Source organism: Vidua macroura, chromosome 1 (genome assembly GCF_024509145.1).
Source record: "Vidua macroura isolate BioBank_ID:100142 chromosome 1, ASM2450914v1, whole genome shotgun sequence".
In the NCBI taxonomy this organism is placed as follows: Eukaryota; Metazoa; Chordata; class Aves; order Passeriformes; family Viduidae; genus Vidua; species Vidua macroura.
In genome coordinates, this window is record NC_071571.1 from 46,573,734 (window position 1) to 46,596,253 (window position 22,520).

The 22,520-nt window shown below is 38.4% G+C and overlaps 1 protein-coding gene and 1 long non-coding RNA gene across 3 annotated transcripts in view; both read left to right on the top strand.

Annotated features, from left to right (window-relative positions):
• The window catches only part of BMPER (BMP binding endothelial regulator), a 149,565-nt gene extending 134,906 nt beyond the window's left edge, over nucleotides 1–14,659 (top strand). Inside the window, exons 14-15 of the mRNA XM_053993639.1 lie at nucleotides 4,740–4,870; nucleotides 10,822–14,659. Of these exons, the coding sequence (XP_053849614.1) occupies nucleotides 4,740–4,870; nucleotides 10,822–11,003 (313 nt within the window). The 3' untranslated portion in view covers nucleotides 11,004–14,659. The remainder of the gene's footprint in view (nucleotides 1–4,739; nucleotides 4,871–10,821) is intronic.
• A 161-nt stretch (nucleotides 14,660–14,820) lies between these two features.
• LOC128818152 (uncharacterized) overlaps nucleotides 14,821–22,520 on the top strand; it is a 46,189-nt gene continuing 38,489 nt past the window's right edge. For both annotated transcript variants that reach the window (XR_008440400.1, XR_008440399.1), the window contains exon 1: nucleotides 14,821–14,993. This is a non-coding gene — a long non-coding RNA (uncharacterized LOC128818152). The remainder of the gene's footprint in view (nucleotides 14,994–22,520) is intronic.

Sequence of the window (22,520 nt, forward strand, 5' to 3'; positions counted from 1 at the left end):
CAAGAAGTCATGTCTCACAGGATGGTGGGGCTGAAAATTAGTATTTCTCTATAGGCACATGACTCTTCAGGCTTTGAAATTTGCAAGTGTACAGCTTATTCCAAGTGTAGAGAGGACAAATCCCATCACCACCTGATGCTTCTTCATATACACAAAATGTATGTAGTGATCCACTATCTCTAATTGCTTTTGTAAAATTTCTTGAGATCTACTGATGGGAAGGTTTTTTATGTGTGTGGAACAACTTAAAGGTACCAAAATGTTTGAAAAATGCACTGCATCATACTCCTATTATGAAATGTGGAGGAAAAATGAAGCCCCTCCTAAAATGGTTGATTCTGGGTTTGGATTCATGTGTATCGCATAAGAAAATGAACTGATGTTCCACAAGTGAACATCTGCAATTTCAGTCCCGTGTGGCACAGGCTAAGGCTGTAGCCTTCATTGCTGTGATCTTTTCTTTTTCTTTTTTTAAATACTGCATGTAGCACAGGAGTCTGTTCTTTGCCCTTTGTGGGACTTGGAGACTTTCCATGGTTTAATATGAAAAAGAGCTGTTGCTGAAGGAGTGTAGTCATGCAGTTTGCTTTGAAGATGTGGCAGCAGAGTGTATGTTTGTCTCTTTCAAGGGTGTGTCCCACAGCTGCCGGATGCCTTCACTTTCATGGATTTCCCCTTGCAACAGTTTGTGATTATACACACCCAATTAACGCCATCTCTGACACATACCCTGCAGGCAGCACAGACAGCATCAAAAGGGATCACAGTGAGGCACTTGGTACCAGCCGAGGACTCAGAGGTTGGCTGTTCTCTGGTGCTTATTTGGAGCAGGGAGGCCAGATAAAGTGCATGGTCACATCCAAGTGTTTTTCTTTTTCTAAATGTAAATATGTCCTTAAAATAAATGTAATTTTCTTTTGGACCACAACATCATTGCATCTCTGTATCATTTCACTGACGGCAGAACTAAGGTTGTCTGAAGTATCTTGTTTGCATTTCCATGGCTAGTAAAATAGCTTCATTTTATAAGTAACTTGTGCTGCAGTCTTCTTGTGGGATTATTTCTGTCTGACTGTAATGTTTTGATGTTTAAGTTTCTAATATGTTTTTACTTCATTTACAAAAATGCTTTGTTCTTGGTAAAGGTTCACAATACCCCACAAGACCCAAAGTTTCCATCCTGTGCAGTAAATTGTCAATAGGGCTTCATTATTGGCATAATTCCAAAGTTTTATTAAACTGTATTTTTTTGTTGTTTGAACAGTCCAGTCAGATTAGAGTACAGATAAGATGTGAGTACATGCAATTAGTGTCACCAAATCTCTTTTTCCGATTCAAGGGAAGAATAATGAGAAGGCAGAATCTGATACATTTTTTGAAATGTATCACTGGAGAGGATAAAAAAATAAAAGCTATGGGCATGCCAAAGTTTTTTGCAAGGGGAAAGGATTAGGATAACACACAATATTCAGTTTTTAAATTTACTTGGTAAATCATCCCATAATCGCCCTTCAACATAACTTTAACAATAATAAATGTGAGAAATGTAATTAAGTGCAAGAGGTAAACAACTGCTAAAAATACAGACCCAAAGTTGAAACTTGGTCATGGGCCATCAGCAGGTCACCCTCAGAGCCAGCCCCCAGAGAATGAACATCTTTTACTTCTGTGTCCTTGCTCAGAACTGCCCTTTCATTAGGAAATAAAAGGAGGTTTTATTTTTATTCACTAGGCTTGGCAGATGTGGATATAGTTTTCTTGACACTCATTTTTGATTTAACATTAATTAATTAATTTAATTAACTGTACAAATAATTAGAAATTGTAATTCATTATTAAAACTGCTGCAATCTGACAATGGCTCCTCAGCTAAGCCTAGGGCTTGACCCGAGCAGCTGTCACCAGGATTAAACACTCAATGAAAATAAAAATTACACCAGCAATTTGGTATGTAATTAATCAGCAGATTCTTTGTGTTGCATATGGCATGCTACTTCCTCAGTGGACACCCATGCTGAACACTGTAGAAAATAGTGCTGATCCCAGCCAAAGCTCAGATGTTTCACTCTGGAGCATGCCTGGATGTCCATGGCCATTTCAGTGCCAAGGGTTAATAGTTGGTGTTGCTCACATACATATAGGAGCAAAGTTCTGTGCTCTCAAAGAGCATGGCTGCCCTCCTGCAGACTGGGAACACTGCCTTCCCTTCCCCAATCCCTCAGACTATGCCTAGGCTTTGCCAGGGTCTGTGCTAGTCTTACCATGAACATGTTAGCTATTAAAAAGCTTGGGTGATTGATGATGAGCCTGGAGTTTTCCTCATCTTGCATCTTTTTCTGATGCAAGCATCTGAGGTAGCTGTAGGTTCATTGACTCAGTGCAAGAGGTGACATCTCTCTCCAAGTAATGCTAAAAAAAAAAAAAAAAAAAAAGTATGCTCTAAAAAGCAGAGGAAGTACCTTACATTTAGGGTTTTATAAGTTCTTAGTCAAGGAAGTTGATGAACATATAGCCAAGCTGATACTGGCAAGCATTCCTAAACACCATGGACATCAATAACAGCTAAATCTGAGTGGAGAGTGGTGAAATGTGTTTCATAAAGGGGGCTGGCACAGAAACAAAAACATGATAAAATGGTACCTTGACAATCAACTATTTATGGAGATTAGATACAGATTTTCTTTGTGATAATGATTTGTTTCAGTAGCAATCAGGCACCTACTTCACTGTAAAAATGAGACAAGCACCTCTTAAATTGCATAGGGTATATGGAGCAGTGCCTGCTGCAGAGATACTAGGAAGAGATCACAAAGAGGTGTTGTGGCCAAAGGAAACAGTGCGAAGTTATTTAGTGTGTCACATAAAAAGGTGACCCTTTGTGCTTATGCAAGGTCTTTTATCAGCTGACAACATCAAACCACCCCAAGGATGTTGTGCTAATCTATTCCTTGCCTATCAGCTGTGATACGCATACAGCAGCATCTGTTACTGGAAAAGATGTAAAGAGACCTACCACAGGACTAAAGTGAAATAAAATGACATTGTCCCTAGAAAGTAAAGTTATTGCAAATGAAAACAACTGGTCTGCAAATATGAGCATGTTATGTATTTGATCCAAAGCAATTCTGTTTATTCACAGTGCATATGTATCAGTAAGTCAAGGAGAGGTAACCTTTATACATTAGCACTTGTGTTACTTATTTTTCACAGTGATTTTTTAGGTAATTTCATTTTGAGGGTCCACCAAGAGTAAATTTATTAAAAGTCATGAAAATGTAGCAGAACTGTCTGGTCACTGAAGCAGCCAGTGAATTTGGCATGGGGAAATTCTCCTCTTTCAGGGGCACTGTTGGACTTCTAGAAACAGGCTTTTCTGTGTTCAAGGGATTGCTAATCCTTTCTCCAAGTTTTGAATAAAGGGTTCTCAATTGCTTTAGAGCAACATATGGGCATCAGAGCTGCTGATTTTTCTGAGGTTTTTGCACCATTTCCAAGCTATTACCTCTTCTGCTGTGGAAAAAGTTTCTGGGAAACTAAGTCTATATCTATCCTTTTCCTATAGACAAGTCATATTATGGTCCACAGGAAGAGCAACTAACATGAAGACCACATTTTTCATTTCAGCCCTTCATCTTTGCAAGATGATTTGTGCCTTTGTCCTCTCAGAAACAGGAAAGCCCCTGAACATGCATGGAGCAGGGGGACCTTGACCATGGACACACAAGGTTCATGCACAGAGCACCTTTAGTGGAAAGCAGATGAACTGAGGGCATGATTTTCAGAGTATGCCTTCCCTATACCTTGTCCTTGCCTTTTAATGATTCTGCTGAGAGCGATAGATACTCAGCATTTCTGAATTCACATTGCTACACATGCAAAACCATCTAAGCATTTTGCATGTGGAGAAACCACCCACTGTAAATCTCTTGGCTCTTGCCAGTTATATTTTAGGTCTGTGCCAAATAGGCACGTGTTCTGAACGAGCTAACTTGAAATATAGTGGTGACATCCACAGTAGTACTTTCACATAAAGCCATATTAGCAGCTTTACTCCCTGTCATTGTGGTACTTCCACATAAGAATGCAATGGAAGAAGAGACTGGGTGGTATGAACCGTACTTGAGGGATTTCCTAGCATGAAACTACTCAGTTATGCTGTATCAGCTCTGTTCCTTTGGAGTGCCTTAAAGTCTGGCACTTAGTAGTGATGCTGGGGAGAAAACAGGCATATAACTATTTTCATGCCTTCAAACCAGGAATAGTCTGGAGGTGACCTGGAGAGAAGGCATCATCTCTTGCATGGAGGGACATGTGCTCATTGCCTACAGAATTCATACACTTAACACTACTGTGATTACTGTGTAAAATTATTAAATGATTACTTTCTAGGAATAAAAAGGTTTTATCTTACGTTGACACAAAATCATTGCAAAAATGGAGTTTGCCTTCCCCCATTATGGTCTCAATCCTCTCTACCTGACATTTCTTGGGTCTTCTCAACTCCCTGTTTCTGTGTGGTTCCCTGGTGCTCTGGAGGCTTCTCTGCATTAAAGTAGCACACCAAAAAAGAGATGAGCCCTTGGGATGTAACTTCAGGGATGCCTTTAACTTTCTTACCATTTAACACAAGTTGCTGTAGCATTGAATGCCATGTGACTGGAAAGTAAACAACTCCAACCCTCAGGCAGATATCTGCCAAAGCATTCATTTCTTATTTGTTTTGGGGTTTTGTTCTGCAGGTCCTGTGTGACAGACATGTGTGAGTGTCCGATCCATAAAAACTGCTACTGTGAGTCATTCCTGGCATACGCTCGAGCCTGTCAGAGGGAGGGGCTGAAAGTCCAGTGGGTGCCAGAGCAGAACTGTGCAGGTAAGCATTTTGGGACTGCTTCTTTGTAAACTGTTGCACAGGCTAACAGGCTGTGATCATACTAACCTTTTACTGGTGGGGTAGGTTCAAAAATGATACAGGAATTGTAGCAGCTTGGAAGTTCTTGGAAGTTTTTCTTTCAGGATATGTAAACTGTTGATTACAGAAAAAGTTTAAACTCCTTTGACCTCCTGTCAAAACACAGTTATATTTCTGGGGCCAACATGTACATATAATTGCAGTAGGTTCAACAAGGAAAGAGGAGCAAATGTATTTAGTGCAAATATTAAAATGCAAACCTGCATTAATAATTGCATTTGGTCCATACTCACTGTGTGATTTGGACTGCATTAATTGCAAGTAATTGTGAGTAATTGCCTCCATGAGAAGCAGTGGCCTGTGGCTTTGGGCACTTGACCTAAAATGCAATATTGCAGATGAGTATTTCCCCCGATGGTGGTCTCATTAATTTAGGACACTCTGTAATGGCATTGGTTTGCCTGGAAACTTACTCAGATTTATGTAAAGCAATTAACAGTAGTTGAAAAAAAAACAACAAACAATGAGAGGAGGATACTTAGTGCTGGTCTAAGAGCTATTACTCTGTGGTCCATTTTGGTGATTGCGTGTGGTTCAGGGTCTACTCTCTGAACTTCAATTTCCTTTTCTGTTGAAGGCATTTTAGCAGGGATGGGTGAGTGACAGAGCAAATTATGTTTGATTAACTGTTCCCAAAAGGTTCGCTTTTTTCCTAACAAAGCAACAGGACAATCCAAACACAGTGTCACTAAGTGAAAACTCTATTCAAGGATGTGGTCTTGGACAGCACTAGTAATATATATAATTTTAATCTATCTATCTGATAGCTAATCCATGCAGAACCTGAAGCAAGCATCATGATTTTTTTTTCCAAAACATTTCAGACTGAGACCTCACTATGGCAGATGCTGTAAAAAGAATAAAAACTCCTTGCTAGCAGCCCCTGCCTTAAGGAGTTTATACAAGTGTTGACATATCACGACTTAACTAATTGAGGCTTAATTTCAAAATTTTTTTTCTGGCATCTTACCAAAGAGAAGAAAATTTTCTGAGGCAAAACCAGTCCTTGAGAGAACATTATGAAGGAATTTAAACACACAGCCTCCATTAAAGCTAATGAAAGACATTTTTAAATCAACATGATTTTTTTAATCTCTTCTAGAGGGAAGGGGGAAATCTTGTTAAGCAGAAAATGTAAATAAGCTGTATAAGGCTTATATATACCCTCAAAACACTTATTTAAGTATCCAATGTCAGATAAGTAGCACCATCTTCTAAGTAAATAATACAGTAAGCATTAAATTAAAGTGCATCCACTGCTTTCCATATGGTACCAGTGTCCATCAAGATTTTAATTTTTAAGAGACTTTTTTTTTCTCTCCAAAACAAGTAGTTGCAATTATTGTGTCTCAATTACAGATAAAAGTTCATAGGTGGGACACAAAATTTCTATAATAAAACTTTAGCATTCTATGAGTTTCATTTCCTGCTTGACATTTCATAGCTGGTGGGATACTTGCAAGAGTTGTGTTCTGATGAAAATGGAGTATACTTATTAGTAAGTCAGGTTTTAATTATACTTTTGTGTGTTTTAAAACTGGATCTTGTATAGTTGCCTGTTGCTCTACCCTAACTGCTGTAAGCTTAGCTCAACTTTATAATCTTCAGGAAACTTGTGTTGTCTGGAGGGCCAACCACATAGGATGCTCAGGAGGCTGAACTGCGTGTTCTGCTCCCTATGTGCTCTTCTCTCTCCCCCAGTGCAATAGCTTATCCTCCTCTACATTATTCTGCAGAACACTGCTGCTCAAGGTTTGCTGTCCTATGAGGTTGGCTCATTAAAGGGAATGTCAGCTGTCATTTAATTGGCGGAGTGAAAAGTGGAAGATAATGAGTAAGGAAAATGATTAGGGTAGGAAAAGGTTGGTGAGATCCACATGGGAACTGAGAGAGTTAGGAAAAGGATATGGGTTGCCATGGAAAGTAGTGGGGAGTTAGACCTGTTAGGATGGGCATAGGAAAAAATATGGTTCTTGAAGGAGAAATTAAAAAACCAGGAGAGCCAGTGTGAGGGAAAGAAGAAACAAGAAAAAGTGATACATGGAAGAAGGAAAATAAAGGATAGAAGTGGAAGGAAGAGGTTTGAAAAGGAGAAAGGAAAAAAAAATTACCCAAGAAAGGCAAGACAATAAATTTATAAAGTACAACTAAGTAAACTGAAGTGGTGAAAGGCCTTGGGATATAGTAATTTAATACTGCATTTCCCAGGATAACAAGAGAAAGAAGGCTCAAGGATGGTAGAAGGCAATAACTCCCTGCCATGGGCATGACTACACATGCAAGAAAACAATGAGATGAGGGTTATAATGTAGTGCAAAATGCACTGATGTGCTGACAAGCTACAACAGTTTCATGAAATCTGAACAATTTTCTATTTTCCTCTGTGATCAGTTGAAGTGGAGGGAGATGAGCATATATCTGATTTTGACTCTTCTCCTTTGGGTCCCTTTTCTGCTGGAGAATTTTATGGCATGTGTCACTCTTTTTCCCTGCTATATGTTGCTTTCCTTTAACTGCTTTATTGCCTGTGTAAATGTATCAGGAGTACTATTCTGGCTTTTCAGTGGATACTTACTGAAAACTGAAAGTTGGAAATGTTAACAGGAGTGTATCATGGGAAGATCAGTGCTCAGATCTATCACCTTTAGCTCTTTTAAAAGGAGATGATGTGAATTGCAAGCACTAGGAGTGAAATAGCATTTGGAAGTCTTACAGTAGACTTCCAAACTGTGTAACACTGACAGAAGAAGCTGGAACATTCATTGATGCTCAAATATGAGTTCAGATTTTTCTGTGAAATCAGATGTCATCAACCAAGGGAATCCTTCAGCAGTTATGCTACATATTTTGGCTTCTTTGTTGGGGGAATAAGATTTCCTCCTAAATAATTATGGGCATGTCTGCAGACAGGCGCAGAAGCCTCCTCTGTGAAACTGCCAAAGTGGCTGGACTAAACCAGGTCTAAGTCTGCAAACTGTAGCCTTATTAGGCTGGGTTTATTAGCTCAGACACAGTGCTGTATTTATGTGAGTATATGGCTTCTGAACTGGAGCTGGCTATTATCCCACCAGCTCAGAAAGTGGTCTGAGGAATCTCACATCTGTCATGCCAAACACATGTTCTAGAAAAAGGGTGGAAAAATCCTGTTGGGACTGGTAATGTTTCAAAATACAATATTATTAGTAACTTTTGTACATTGGGTTTGGGTTTTTTATTTTTCTTTTGCTAGTGTACTAAGGAAGTTATTAGTAACAGAGCTCAGTTCTTTAAGAGAGGAATTTGTCTTAAAAGAAGGGTGCAAAGACACCGCTTCTGTTTTCCATGTTTACATGGTAGTGAATCACTTCAGCAGTTCCTGGGAAGCCTTCTGCAGAATGTCTTTATTTTTATATTTTAAACTGTTGATGAAGTGGAATGTTGGATCAATCACACCACATGTTAACAACTGAATCACTCAACAATAAAAGCCATCCAGGGAACTTAAACAGCAGCCATTGTACTTTTTCTGATTTTTCCCTTGACAGCATGTTAATAATGCCGTTATAGGCTGCCTACAGCAGAAAATAGTCATCATATCTTCTACATGGCATTGTCTGAAAGATAAGGAGGTGTTCTGACATCCCACATTCATGTGTGGTAAAGCAGAAGGGGGAGTACTTACAGATGCCACGGCTGCCAAGGGCAGGCTATAATACGTTCTCATTTGCTCTGGGGCAGAGATGAGGAAGTGGAAAGGAGCCCTTAGCCAACTTTCCTTAAACCTACCAGCTGAGGAACCAAACAGAGCTCAGGCAGAAGGAATGGGCCAGCTATTACTTCACTGAAGCTTTGTGGGATGAAATCTGTGCAGCCTTGAAACTGAAGCTCTTATTCCTTTCTGTATGGAAACTACATGTGCTGAAGTCTAATGTTTGTTTTTGGTTGATCAATCAGAAATCCTACAAAGGGAAGCTCATTTTCAGAGAGGTAGGATAAAAGCTTGTAATAAACAGCTCCTGTAAGATAATTCACATTGTGTATGGACAATCACTAGCCATCATTGAATGTCTTAGTTTACTTTTCTAGTCTCTTAATACATTGTTTGCAAAGCACCAGGGAGATCTGCCAAGTTTTGTTTCCCCTCCCCCCTCAGTCTCTATTCTTAACACACTATGTAAGCGTAGAGTTTCCTGGGAATCTAACATTTTATTCTATGCTTAATATTGCTTGCATGTTTTTTCTCACCTTCTAAATTTCCTGTTTCATTTAATTTTTTTTTAGTTTTTCCTTTTGTTTGTTCCTTCTTACGTATGCATGGAAGTTATCATGCAGAGCAAGACAGAAATGTAAAGTTTGAAAAATATTCTCAAAAGATCTATGCTCACAAACAGAATAAGCCTATCTTGAACATAGCTGACAGACTTATTCTAAAACAATGTTCAATTAACAGACAGTTTCTAGGTAGGTTACTCTTGGTGATTTCTTATGCCTAAAGATAGAATGTTGGGGTTTTTTCTCCCCTGATATCTAATATCCATCTAATATTCAGCACTTGATTCTCTCTAACACCAGGATAATTTTCCTCTGTACTATCTTTTTTTTTACAATTTTGGGTTTGTTTATTAATAATTGTGTGCTGAGAATTGTGTCTGCATAAATTCCATAAAATGCACAAGTAAAACTCGAAAGAAGCTGATGCTGTTTTGAAGATCCCTTAGTGGTGAAAAGGAACCCCTTAAACTTATTATATCTTAGCAATAAGACTTCCATCCTCTTTGATACACTCATATACATTTTATCAATTTATTTCTGTTTTCTCTTTATGAATAATAGCAGTACTGTAATGACACTGTAGACCAATTCTCACAACAAAACAGTGTTTTCTGATCATAACAAAATTATCACTTAAAAAATACTGACCTTCAGTCTCTCTCAAAGTTGAAGAAACCTTCCTAATACAATCACCTCTCTGAAAATAGCATGAGATGATTCTGGATGCTTGAGAGTCCCTTTCCATCTATAAGTTCTTATCAGTTCTTGTTTTTGCCATCAGCACAGCTGTTAAAAAGAATAACAGACTTTTATTTGCCATCAAACTGTGTATTATTCTCCATACTAAAAAGGCAGGATATAAAATGTTGAGAGTTTCAATACTGATCTGGAGGGGTTATACTGCTTTTAGCTGAGCCTTCAGTGATCTTTTATGTTGAAAATGCATTGAACTCTCAGCTACATAAATTAATGAATAGATACTGGAATCATTAAGTACAAGAACCCTCACTGTCAGTGATCCCTTGGTAAAACAGCGTGGATACAATTGATTTTTAATTTTTGATTGTTTGTTTATTTGTTTTAGAAATGGTGTTTCTGGATAACAACATTGATTTAGTTTGCTGCAATATGGAATATAGAAAGTATAATCTTAGGACCAGAAATTCTTATCGGATGACTCTCTCTTCTTCCTTCTGTAGGAATGGAACTGATAATAAAGCTGTCTGTCCTTGTAAAAGTTTCTGAAATCTTTGATAAAAGGCATTGTAATGAATAAACAGTGTTAATACTTTAATATAAAGCATAGATCTGCAAATAGATAGAAACCTTGCCAAAGCTTTATATACCATTAGCTGTGTTAAAATTCACAAAAAGTTCAATACTGCTGTGGATTTGATAGCTTTTGATAGGGAATTTTGCTAGTTTCATATTTATTATGTAATATAGTGGAATCGTTTTACAAGTAATTTTTTCCTTTAGATAGTTGTCATTCCAAAATGTGCTTTTTGATATTTGCAGTAGAAACTAAGGAAACAGATACGTAAATTTCCTTGTGGGGCTGTGTGTAATATGCATATTTTTTTTCTTTTAACTCCTTTCAGCAACCCAGTGTAAACACGGTGCAGTTTATGATACCTGTGGTCCGGGATGTGTCAAAACATGTGACAACTGGAATGAAATTGGACCATGCAACAAGCCCTGCGTTGCAGGGTGTCACTGCCCTGCAAATTTAGTTCTTCACAGAGGAAGATGCATCAAGCCAGTCCTGTGCCCGCAGCGGTGACATTCATTCTCTTTCCATGGACACTAGTGTGGGTGGTCACTGACCCCTCTGATGCTCACAGCCAAGTGAAGGACTCCAGCTGTTTGTGTGCAGATTCTGCAAAGTACACGTCTCCTCACAGAGTGTAAATATGCTCCTCTGTGTGTATTTGTGTGTCTCTAAGAACACACACGTGGCACCTAGAAAGATATATAAATGTATACTGTGTGTACTTGGACACACATGTCCATACACAAGTGCCCTAAACGTAAGTACAACCCATATATTTATATATATGTTCACATGCAAATATACATAATTTCTATATACCATAGAAGGATGAATTAAAATATGTATATTTTTTGCTATAAAGTTTATGTATTATTATTTCTAGGACCCTGATCTGTAAGTCATTGTATAAATAAACCAGGTGTTTTTAATATAATATTGTGGCATGAAAGGATTGGATGACTTTGCCATTGCATAAGTTTGTCGTTACCAAGGAAACTTTTCTAGGGCCATAGCATTGCCAGGCTGGATTAGTTTCAACACAGAACCTGGATTTACAGTTGTACAGGAAACACATTTCTCTGGAGATGGAGGATTTATCTAGGAATATTTCATGCGTACCTTAGAGTTGCATAGTGATTGGTGACAGTGCTTAATCAGGCAGAGAAAGCTGGGGATTGGCTTTTATGCTTTACTGAAATAACTGCAAAATTATTTCCAAAGCTGGTTGGACAATGGCCAGGATAGAGACATTTCTTTCTGGAACGGCACCAAAGAGTTGGGGCCAGATTTTCATAAGTGTTAGGCACCCAACAGCTCTCTTTGAAAATCTGACCACTTCCCATTTCATATCCTAATGCCCCATCTCTGTTGTGTTTGGCAGTAGCTGTGAATACACAATGAGGAGCTTGAAGAAAATATTCATGTGCATATTAGCCCCTTAAACATGTTTGAAATGCCTAGGTTTGTTTCATGTCTCCCCCAAATATTATGCAGAAAGCAAATCCCACGCTGAAACATTTTATTTCAGTGTGCCTTAAAACATCAAATAATGCCAGGCTTAGTAACTCATTTAATTTATCCGCATGGTTTAGAAGAAAGACAAATTCACCCCACCAAAACCAGTAGAGAATGTAAAATGCTAATTGGAGAACTGCATTTTATTTCCTTAGTGGTCTTTTGGTTGAGATTTACGAACGTGTGGGCTCTGTGAAGTTTGCATGACTTTTGAAGTCTCCCAGGGGAGAAGCAATAATATGGGATTTCATTAGAAATGGATAAAAAAACCATGCAACTTCCTCAAGCCTGAAAGGACGGGGGCTATTTTTCTTTACTGGAAAAGGCTCTTGCAGAGCCTGTTGGAATGGTCTCTGGAGATGACAGAAATCTTTGTGAGGTTTATAATGAAGTAATATCTTCCCACGCAGCTACTTCCATTATGCCTTGCATTGAAATTGCACATTGTAATGCTTCGAACAACTTTCTCCTTTAATTCTTTTCTGTCGAGGAAGTTAAGCAGGGCCCAAGTTTACAATAAGTGAGTGGGTAAACACACTTGGGTTGGACAGCCTTTCTGTGATCTCACCCTGGAGGAAGATGCTGAGTGAACCTGGTTAACTTAGGCACCACACTGTCCAAAATGCTGTACCACCACAGTGTTAAAAAGAGCTGGGCATATAATGCCAGGAGTGTTCCATGGATGTTCATCCAAATCTTAAGTAAACTCAGCTTGATCTTTTTATGTCCCTTTTGTGTTCGTTTTCTTGGAACAATCAAATAATTCAGTTTTACTGGTGAGAGGGTTTTGAAGACTCATACACAAATGGACTGGGAAGCAGAATTGAAAATGTGCAGATCCCATCAGAGCAGGAAACTAGAAGAGTTTTATGTGGCTCATGTGCTAATTGAATAGCAAAGTTGAAATTTAGAACAATTGCAGTAGGCTGAAGGAGTTAAAATATAAAATAGCAGTCATTAAAATAATTTAAAGTGTCGGTTAGAACAAAGAGCTTTTCAACCTGTGAGCATTCAGTACTGAGATATGGGGTCTAAACCATTTAAAATAATATTTGCCTATCTTAAGTTTAGTGCATATGAACAGTGTATACATTTGTCTTTCTCTTTTCTCCTGACTTATAAAAGTGAGTGAAAGGTGAGCCCTGCAGCTCTCCCAGTCCACTGATCACATTCAAGCAATGCTTAATTGATTCTAGGTGAAGAGGTGACTCAGTCTTTCTGTAGGATGAACTCTATCTTTAGGTCTTAAAATGATTCCGTTTGAAACCTGACCCTGGTCATCTCAAAATGAGGACTCATTCCTTTGTTTATGTTTTTCATATCTGCCTAATTATGACTAGACCCATGCTTTTCAGTTTAGTGATGTAGACTGAGGAAGAGAAGAAAATGGTTTTACCTCTAAGCCAAGTGGTTATGTCCTTATGGTGCTGTAGAGCTTTTTCCTCCAAAATCCACAGTTTTCAAGGCAAGACTAAGTTCTATAATCTGTCTGCTCGGTTCACATGTACCATCTAAGAAAAGGTTGTTCCACTTTTCTAGAAATTTCCCCCAAATTTCCACTTGGCAGAAGTTTTACATCTGTATCTGTGGCTACCCTGTGCCTAACCAAACTATTGAGACCATATCAGGCCCAGGTGGGTCTGTTGCACTCCACTCTTCTCTTTTTCTCTCTCTTTCAATGCCATTCAAAAGTTGAAAGTCTAGCCCAATACCAGCAATACCATTATTACCACTGGCCTCACAGAGTTTGGGTTGAAGCCCATCTTCCTCCTTCTGTCTTTCCTCATGGAATATTGCCCCTAGCATGCTAGAGCTGGAAGTTTCCTTTATATCACTGGGGATTTATTTTTTACAAAATTAACTGCTAATCCAGTTTTAGTATGCTAAATGTGTTTAATGTGGAATAATTTTTAAAATAATAAAATAACATTGACAATTCATATGGCATGTGGAGTATTCACCATACAAAACTGATGGTTGTGTAAATTTTGATCTTGATAATGCTTATGTCAATCTGTGTATATAACTTTGTGCCAATTTGTAAGGTGAAATATATTTGAAGGAGAAGAAGTTCCAGTCAAAGAATGGTCCAAAAGGGAAGTCCAAGAAACACTTCTGTAGTCCAAGTAGAGACCTGGATCAATAGTTTCACAATTAATCTGCTGTATGTTCTCTGGCAAGTTGTTTAATATTCTAACTTCATTGGGGAAACAAGGCTCTGGATTTATACATCTTTTTAAAGTTTATGGATGGGAAATATTCAAAAATTACATACCAGGATAATGTCAGCTGATATTTTACCAATCTACTCAGGTCTGCTTTGTATCTAGTTGTCCCATCTCTTCCAAATCATCATCACTTGGAAATCAGCTTTTAGTTGGCATATATGGAGGTCAAATGTATTTACTTCCTTCTCATGTATTTGTGTCTTTGAGTTGTGTCTATTTTTGTATATTGAGTTTTATAAACCATGGAGACAAGCCATAGCCAAACAGAGAAATTTGAGTTGTAGCCCAAGAGTCTTCCAAGAACACTTTTCTTCTGTAGAATAAGGTCGGATGCACTTGGACAAACAAACAAACAAACAAAATCCACCAAACAAACAACAGCAACAACAACAAGAAGAAATAAAAAAGAAAATATTCTTATTGTCTGACCCAAATGTGAACCCATCCCTGTATCACATAAGTAGTTTTCAGCAGATAACCTAAAAGAAGTGAGTTCTCGTATTTTCTGCGTTTTTTTGAACATGGGATTCAAATACAGTTTGACACTGCCTGGCTTCTCACTGACAGAACCTGACAGTTGCAATGGCTGGACTGATCTTGAACAGCTGTGCGGGGTTACAGCAGTTTACTTTTTTTTGCCTTCATCAAAAGTAGACAAGGTGATATCAGAGCTAGCAGATATGATAATAACAATCCATGCGTTTTCAGCTGGACAGACAGCAAAGAGAGTCAGTCAACGGCATTTAGCACAAAAGTGGTAAGGTGTTCTACTATTTCAGGAGCAGTCCCAACTAAAGGATATTATTATGCCATGGTCTCAGTAGCTGACAAACAGGAGCTTTATGTTACATAACCCTGATCAAATGCTTGTTCTCCTGCCCTAGATTTTACCATTTTTAGAAAGCCCTGTGGCAAGAGAGATGTTTCTGCTCCCTTACAGAGCCTAGTCCACCACTGCAAATGTTTCAGGATACAGGCCTTACCGTGCTGCCATAGCAGCATATTTATTCCTTTTCTCTGTGTTAAAAAGTTGTTGCACAGATCGATATTTCTATGCAAAATGACTGTGACACCTCAGCATCAGAATTTCTAATAACAAAATAAGGTTCTCCTCCTGTGAACATAAGTTAGCTCTTCATCCCCCATATGTCCATGGCAAAAAACTCCACAAACCACTCAAAACCAGAGTCCAATGGCAGTGTAGTCACGTGTGGAGATCTGATTGGAATAGATACATTGTTAGGTGTAGAATCCATAATTAAAATAATATTATGGGTCTATTCCTACTTTTCTCTCAACTGTTACATCATCTTTGAAGAAGTCACCAAAGTCAAGAAAAGGGATTTGATTTCCATGGTTGGAAATTTCCTAGCACAGCAAACCTGCCTTGGTTTTCTCCAGGATTTATATTTTAGTGAACACAAATTGCCTTAACTGTCAGAACAAAAGCTACAAATGCGCTTTTATAACTAGTCTTGTTCCTGGCCTTGGGATAAAATTGCAAGTTCTCCTCACTGCTGAGAGAGCATAAGTAATTTTTTTCACAGCAACATTACTCACCATCAAGGACCATTTTAGAAACTTCAAGTGATGTTAAATATGGCATGTAGCAGTTGCTATTTGCATGACTTTACCCTTTTCATGGCAAGTTGAGTTAATGCCAGCCCTGCACACTGGAGGAAGTTGGCTCTAATGGGGTGCATATGTGTGGTGGGAGAGTGATGACATGATATAATTATCATTATCATTGGTAGCACTTCCTATTTCCCTCAGTGATGCTTATACCTGGGCATCAATATAGTTTGGTTTTGCACATGAAAGTGAATTGATGGGAATGTAGGAAATTCCTGCCCAGACAGACCCACCTTTTTTTTTTCCTTATCCTGTGGTGAAGAAATGCTTCAAAGCACACTTCAAAGAGCGTTTGTAAGCCTCATAATGGACAGCTCTGCAACAACCTGCTCATAGCAGCAATTTAGCCTTATATTCTGGCAGTAAGTGGTTGGTACTTTAATGACCCAATCATTCAAAACACTTATCTGTGCTCAAACTTTGAATAACCTCCTTTGCTTCAATGGGACAACATGCATGCTGGCTTCTAACCACATGCTTAAATGATTTGCTGGGCCAGGGCCAGAGAGTTCAGCATCTGGCAGGATCAAATATTAAACCTTGTGATATTTCGTATTTCTTCATTATTTCTATGCATAGATCTATTTTATGATCGTGCTGCTATCTACTGCTAGAAAATCATACCAGTTAAAGCTTTTTGAAGGCTTTTGTTTTGAGGCTTTAGAAGACTGGGAAATTTCTTTCTATTGATTTCCTATGCCAATGTAGTAATTTCTTCCATCACTTTGCAATTTCCTACTCTATTTTATTTGCTGTTATTGTTAAAACAAAGGGATGTAGTGCTCTTGATTTTTTTTTCTTTTGCACTAAAAAGTAAAAGTAGGGAACAATTTCATCTGCAGTTGTAGGTAAAAGTAGGGAACAATTTCAGTGAAGTAACTGTTTCTAGCTATAGTAGTTTTAAACTGGGTTGAGTTCACATTAACACTGTCCTGACTTTATTGCTGTGGAGGTAATCCACAATCCTGGTATGGCTGCCCTCAGTTGTTAGACCCTCAATTGCTTCTCCTTGTAGTTCATTATAAAACTCTGATAACACTGTATTAGAATAAAAGCATCTGTAGCCCAAATCAGTATAAATAATTCACTACAAGAGATCACAGTTTGTAAATTATGGGGAAAAATTTGTTTTCCTATTTTCACAATAGCTTTTATAAGTTGTATTAATAAGGAAAAAGAAATTATGACTATAGAAAGTGCTAAAGAAAAGATAATTAAAAAAATAATTTTTTAAAAAAATATTTAGTGCAAGTATTCAACTTCTTTAACAAGTATCCCTGAATGGCTTTTAAAACCCACAGGAAAAACTTGATTGGGCTCTACAGAATATGAATCAAAACTTAGAAGTGGATATGTGCTGATGCAATTCTGCAGTTAATATTTCACTGTATCTTGAAGGGACTGAAATAAATGAGTAGAGTTTGGAGGAAATATATTATCCCATCTTAGGCATCTGAATGTTTGTTTTCTAGTTTGAGGTGTAAATATGCAGGTGTTTGAACTCCACCACGTTGAATATACAGCTCTGACTTTCTTCATATTGGTATGCATCAGGGATAACTTTAGTGGAAGTCATAGAATAGTATCTATGTCAAAAGACATGTTTGGATTTTTTTATTTGTTCATTTCAATTAACTGTTACCCTGCAAATTATGAAGGGGAAGAGAAGCTGCAGGGAAAATTGCAAAGTGTATCACATTTATTAGAAGCCATTAATGTATGGGAGGGTTACATGACATATTTTATATGCAATTTATGGAGAATGCTCTGTAGTGTCAAGAGCATTACTGCAGGATGTTTACATCTTAGTGTTTAGAATTGCTTTGCTTACTTGTGCTAAATTTTTAATAGATTTCACCTGAGGTACATTAAGGTAAAATTATACCTATTTAAAATTTTACTGAATTTTTGTCTTCATCAGTATGTCTCAGTTTATATCTTTGTTGGATTTAAATTTGTTATGTAGTTTAATGTCTCACGAAATTGCAAACTGTGCAGTAACCTTCCCATGGTTTGTCTTTGAGTGTCCATACAGTTTTTGTAAGAATATTGTACTAATACAATTTTGTAAAAGTAGAATTGTGATGAGTATGTTTGTAAAGACATTATTTATTCCCCTATAAACTGAATATTTATTATCTTTATGCAGACAAATACTGATGCCTTATTATTTCATAGCTGTCAGCAAAACTTGTTATGATTTGCAGGGTCTGACTCAGACAAGCAACATGTCCCACACAATGGTTGATACTGTGTTCTCCTAAGAATTTAAGTACTGTTATTTCTTGGAATGGGAGGAAGGAGCCATGCAAACTCTTTTCCTTTACTTTTACCTGTGATTAGGGAGATGGAATTTTGGGACCCTTGTTTCAGCTGGTGAGCCAATTATGTCGTACTGCTTGGCCAAGTTACTTCACTGCTATTTGCCTGTGTTTTCTCACTGGTAAAACAGAAATGATGATGCTTTACCAAAAACCAAAAAACAAAACAAAACAAAACAAAACAAAACAAAACCAAAAAAAAAACCCACCAAACCCACCCCCCCTCCAAAAAAAAACCAAAAAAAAACACTTTAGGAGCAATGAATTTGGTAGAAATCCACTGATCTGTGTTTGAGCAAGGCTCCTGTTAATGTCCATTAGGCTCCAGATCAGTCCTTACAATTGTCAACTATTTTTATGCTTTTTGCTTCGCCAAGAGCAGCCTGTTCTGCTTCTGAAAGTGTAAATAGGTCATGACCCCAAACAGCCAGGACTGAGAGCAAGCCTTGCTCTACCCTGAGCAAGAAGACATTCTTTGATGTGTTTTCTTCCTCCTGGAAGGAAGAGATGAGAGGATGAGGAGAGCACAGAAGGTAAGAGATTTGGCACTTTGCTGGAAATTAATAGGACTACTGGTGCTGCATTCTCTGTAGCTGTGGGAGTCCTTGCTCAGTCTGTACTAACTAAATTAATGTGAAGCCCCCAGTGACAGGCTGCTTCAATATCACAGAACATTGAATGTTCATTTTGGGGTGTGTAGGCTGGTCCCTTCAGACTCTGTTCCATTACTGAGGTGTGAGGGCAATGCAGACATGACAAGGGCAGTACTTCAAGGGCTCTGTGATCAGGCCCTGCATGCTCCTTGTGCTTGGTGATGACTTACATGGTCACACACAACTTCTACCCCAGAATAACCACTCAGTGGTCACAGTGATTACATATTATTTTCCCCACCCATTTTGGATGCAGCCTCTTCACAAATATGCTGCAGCATCAGTTCTCCTTCAAAACAGTGTGCATTTATGGATTTTTATCCCCGCTTGTCTCTTTACAGGCTTCACTTGGCTCCTGGTGAGATCAAGCATATAAACAATCAACATTTTGTCTCTGCCCAATGTAGAGCTTTACAGACTGACCTTTTGCAGAACACTTGCACTGTTTGTGGAGGCAAGGTATGGGTACCTCTAGCAGAGCACTTCGTGGGCTCCTCCACTTCTGCTTCTTGTTCATTTGGGCAGCCTGTGCCTTGCATATCACAGCAGTAATCCTTCCCTCCCTCCTGTGTGACCTTTTCTGAGCTGAAAAGCTTGTGACACTCATTTTTTTCATAAAAATGCTCAAAGAGAAAAATCTTATTTAAGAAAAGTACGGAAGAAAGAGCTTACATGGAGAACGAGAAAAAAGTGTGTCTGTTTTCCATTTAAACAGTCTCTAGATTTATTTATTTCAGGCTATTTGCTTAATTCAGGCTAATAATTGGAGTACTTTTCTTCATCATTTACAGTTCATCATCAATAGAACTTTAATGTTTGAGTGTATTGGTAATAATTGTTTTTCTAATTAAACCACACTGACACACTAATAATCCTCATTTAGGATTTTTAACTGGTGCACAATTTCTGCTTTTATGGTTGTGTCCTGCGGTTAGCACATGTTAAATTTGCTCTAGAAAGATGATGCTTTGTCTTCAATTGTATTCATCCTGTTTTATTTAGTACATCTGGAAATCAGGCTCAACATCACTATTATTTTCCCATCCCCTTCCAGTGTTCGGTTATACAACATAGTGTTTAGTAATGCAGTTTCTCCCCCAAGTGTCTATCCCAGTCTGTGGTCTGTATATAGCTTTACGTAGATAGATAATGCATTTCTAGGACTAGATAAATACTGTTGTAACATCCAGAAGTGAAATAATTTATTAGGCAATTGACAAAATTTAAATAATTTATGTTTTTTTAATAGCTGGAAAGAGAGTAGCAATTTTGGTTGCTATTTTCTGAATGTACAGCAGATGGTGCTTAACAAATATGCTTTACAACCAATGTCTGAAAACAGCTAAGCCTGGCAACTTGAATTTTAATGACACTTCCCAGTCTTTTCAAAGAATGGAGTTTGAATGGAAGGCCCCCAAGAGGATTGACTTACATCAATGTACACAATATGCACAATGTTTGAATGAAGGGGATATAACAACAGCTCTTCAAAAAACATCTCTTGTGTGCTATAAGGAACTATATATTTGGAAAGGAATTAGGCATTAGTAGGATTATTTCCCTCATGATCATTGCCCTTTTCCTCCAGGCTCATCATAGTTCACTTAACTAATGGGAAGGATCCAAGCCCCCAAATACTACTTTCCACCTGGACAAAAGAGGTGAAGAAAATGGTGTGATGAGACCTAGTCTAATGTCCCTAAACTCTCATTCACACACCTGTCAATGAGAGAAGTTACTTTTTTTTCTGGCACCAACACACGAGCCTGTGCTGTGCTGTGGTTCTGGGTAACCCTTTCCTAGTGTGGGTGAGACCTGTCTCAGGACTAAGCAAGAACTTGCATCACTGTTTCCCCTCTTGGTATCTTATTAGAAGATAAGGAAGGTGCTGCATCTCTGAAGTGCCATTTACATTCTGCAGTGTCAAAACCTCAAGATTTAGCTCTAATAAGGCAGCTGTCATTATAAAGAAGCACAAGCTATCATGAGCCGTATGAAGGGGAACAATGAGTCAGAAAGCTAAAGAGAATTTAATTACGTGCTTAGTAAAGTTTTAACTACTCTTTGTTATTTTAGGCCTGGTTTTTTTATTCCAAAAGAATAATAATTTCTTTTTAAATGTGCATTTTTAAAATTACTGATTAAAGGGCTCACAATGAATGTCTCAGAGAGGGAAATTCCTCCTGCACTAATATTAATAAGGTATGAACAGCAGGAATACAAACATTTACACCAGTCTATAGCAGTGCTGTATCAACCCCAAACCTTGTTGGGTGTCTTCAGAAGCCTGAAGGGTACTTGGCTGTAGCCCCTGGTTGTAATGACAGCCAGTCAGCCATGCAAAACCCATTGGGAAGACATTTCATGCTCACATAATCAGCCTAAAATCTCTGGAGTTACTCTGATTTTCAGATGCCCTGCTTGCCTGCTAAATAGGCCGTTATGCCACAGTGCTGCCCAGATTTCTTTGTAGAGTCAAAACTTGATTCTCTACTAGAACTGAGACAACTGACTGTCCATAGGAAAACAATAGATCTTATATGCAGCTGTGGGGGATGCAGTCCATATCCTTTCCTACAGACGTTTTAAAGGCAAGCCATTCTTTAAGTCAAGTTAATGCAGCTGCAGGCCAAGTGCCGGTGTTAAGACTCCTTTAAGAGCTCAAGCACATGAGTTGGGTGCTTTTCCAACACATCTGCATAGGGATGCACATGATGACCTGCCAGTTGGACTTGGATGTAGAAGTCCCACATCTGCAGTAGATTTACTAGGATTCAAAACCGCAGTGATTTCAAATACAGACCTGATCAGATTAACTTTGAAAAATACATGGTGCCATGAGACATTATGAATCATACCTGCGAGTCCATATGGGGAAGAAAAAGCATCAGCTTTGCTGTTTAAAACAAGCCAGAATCCAGGTTTTAGCACAAAGGTGAGTGGTCCATTAATGACTCAGATCTCCTGAGACCTGAGTGGAAAAGCTGCCATCAATTCAGCAAAGAGGCTGAAGATCTACCGGGACCTTACATGTGCAAGCCCTGTGAAGGGGCCCTTGTTCCTTGCTCCAGGGCTGAGGAGGGGATGAGAATACATCTCTCTGGCATATGACGGCACAATTGCTTATGGGCAATGGGAAATGATGTGAATTTATCTGAGGTGTTGCCAAACAGAAATGGCCAAATTCTCTCTGAAACCTTTATAATACCAGACAATTAAAGGAGCCTCTGTTTCCTGATCCTAAGAACATTTTGAGGAGTACGCGATTGCAGCCAAGAGTGCTGGGAGCCTGTGTGCAACTGAGTGTCTGTTTAAGCACCATCTGCAGCTGTTGGCCCACCTTCTCCTTTTGTTTAGATTTCTATTCTCCACAGGCTGCTGTGAGCAGATCACGGTGCTGCTGAGGCATTAATCAATACTGCTCTCATTTTAACTCTCTTGCCACTGAGAAAGCCAAGTCTAATATTGAAGTTTCTAAAAACAAACTTGGGCAACAGACTCCATTGTTTAAGTTGCTACTTCATTGCAATTATGAAGCTGTAGGAAAAAGATTAATTGATATATTAATCTGTCACAAATTTACAGCATCTACTCCCCTTTCATCAGTCCCATTTTGTAGAGTACTGAGTAAATGCCAAGGTAGACTGTAAAAGAAATATTTTATAGGCTTCAGAAAGG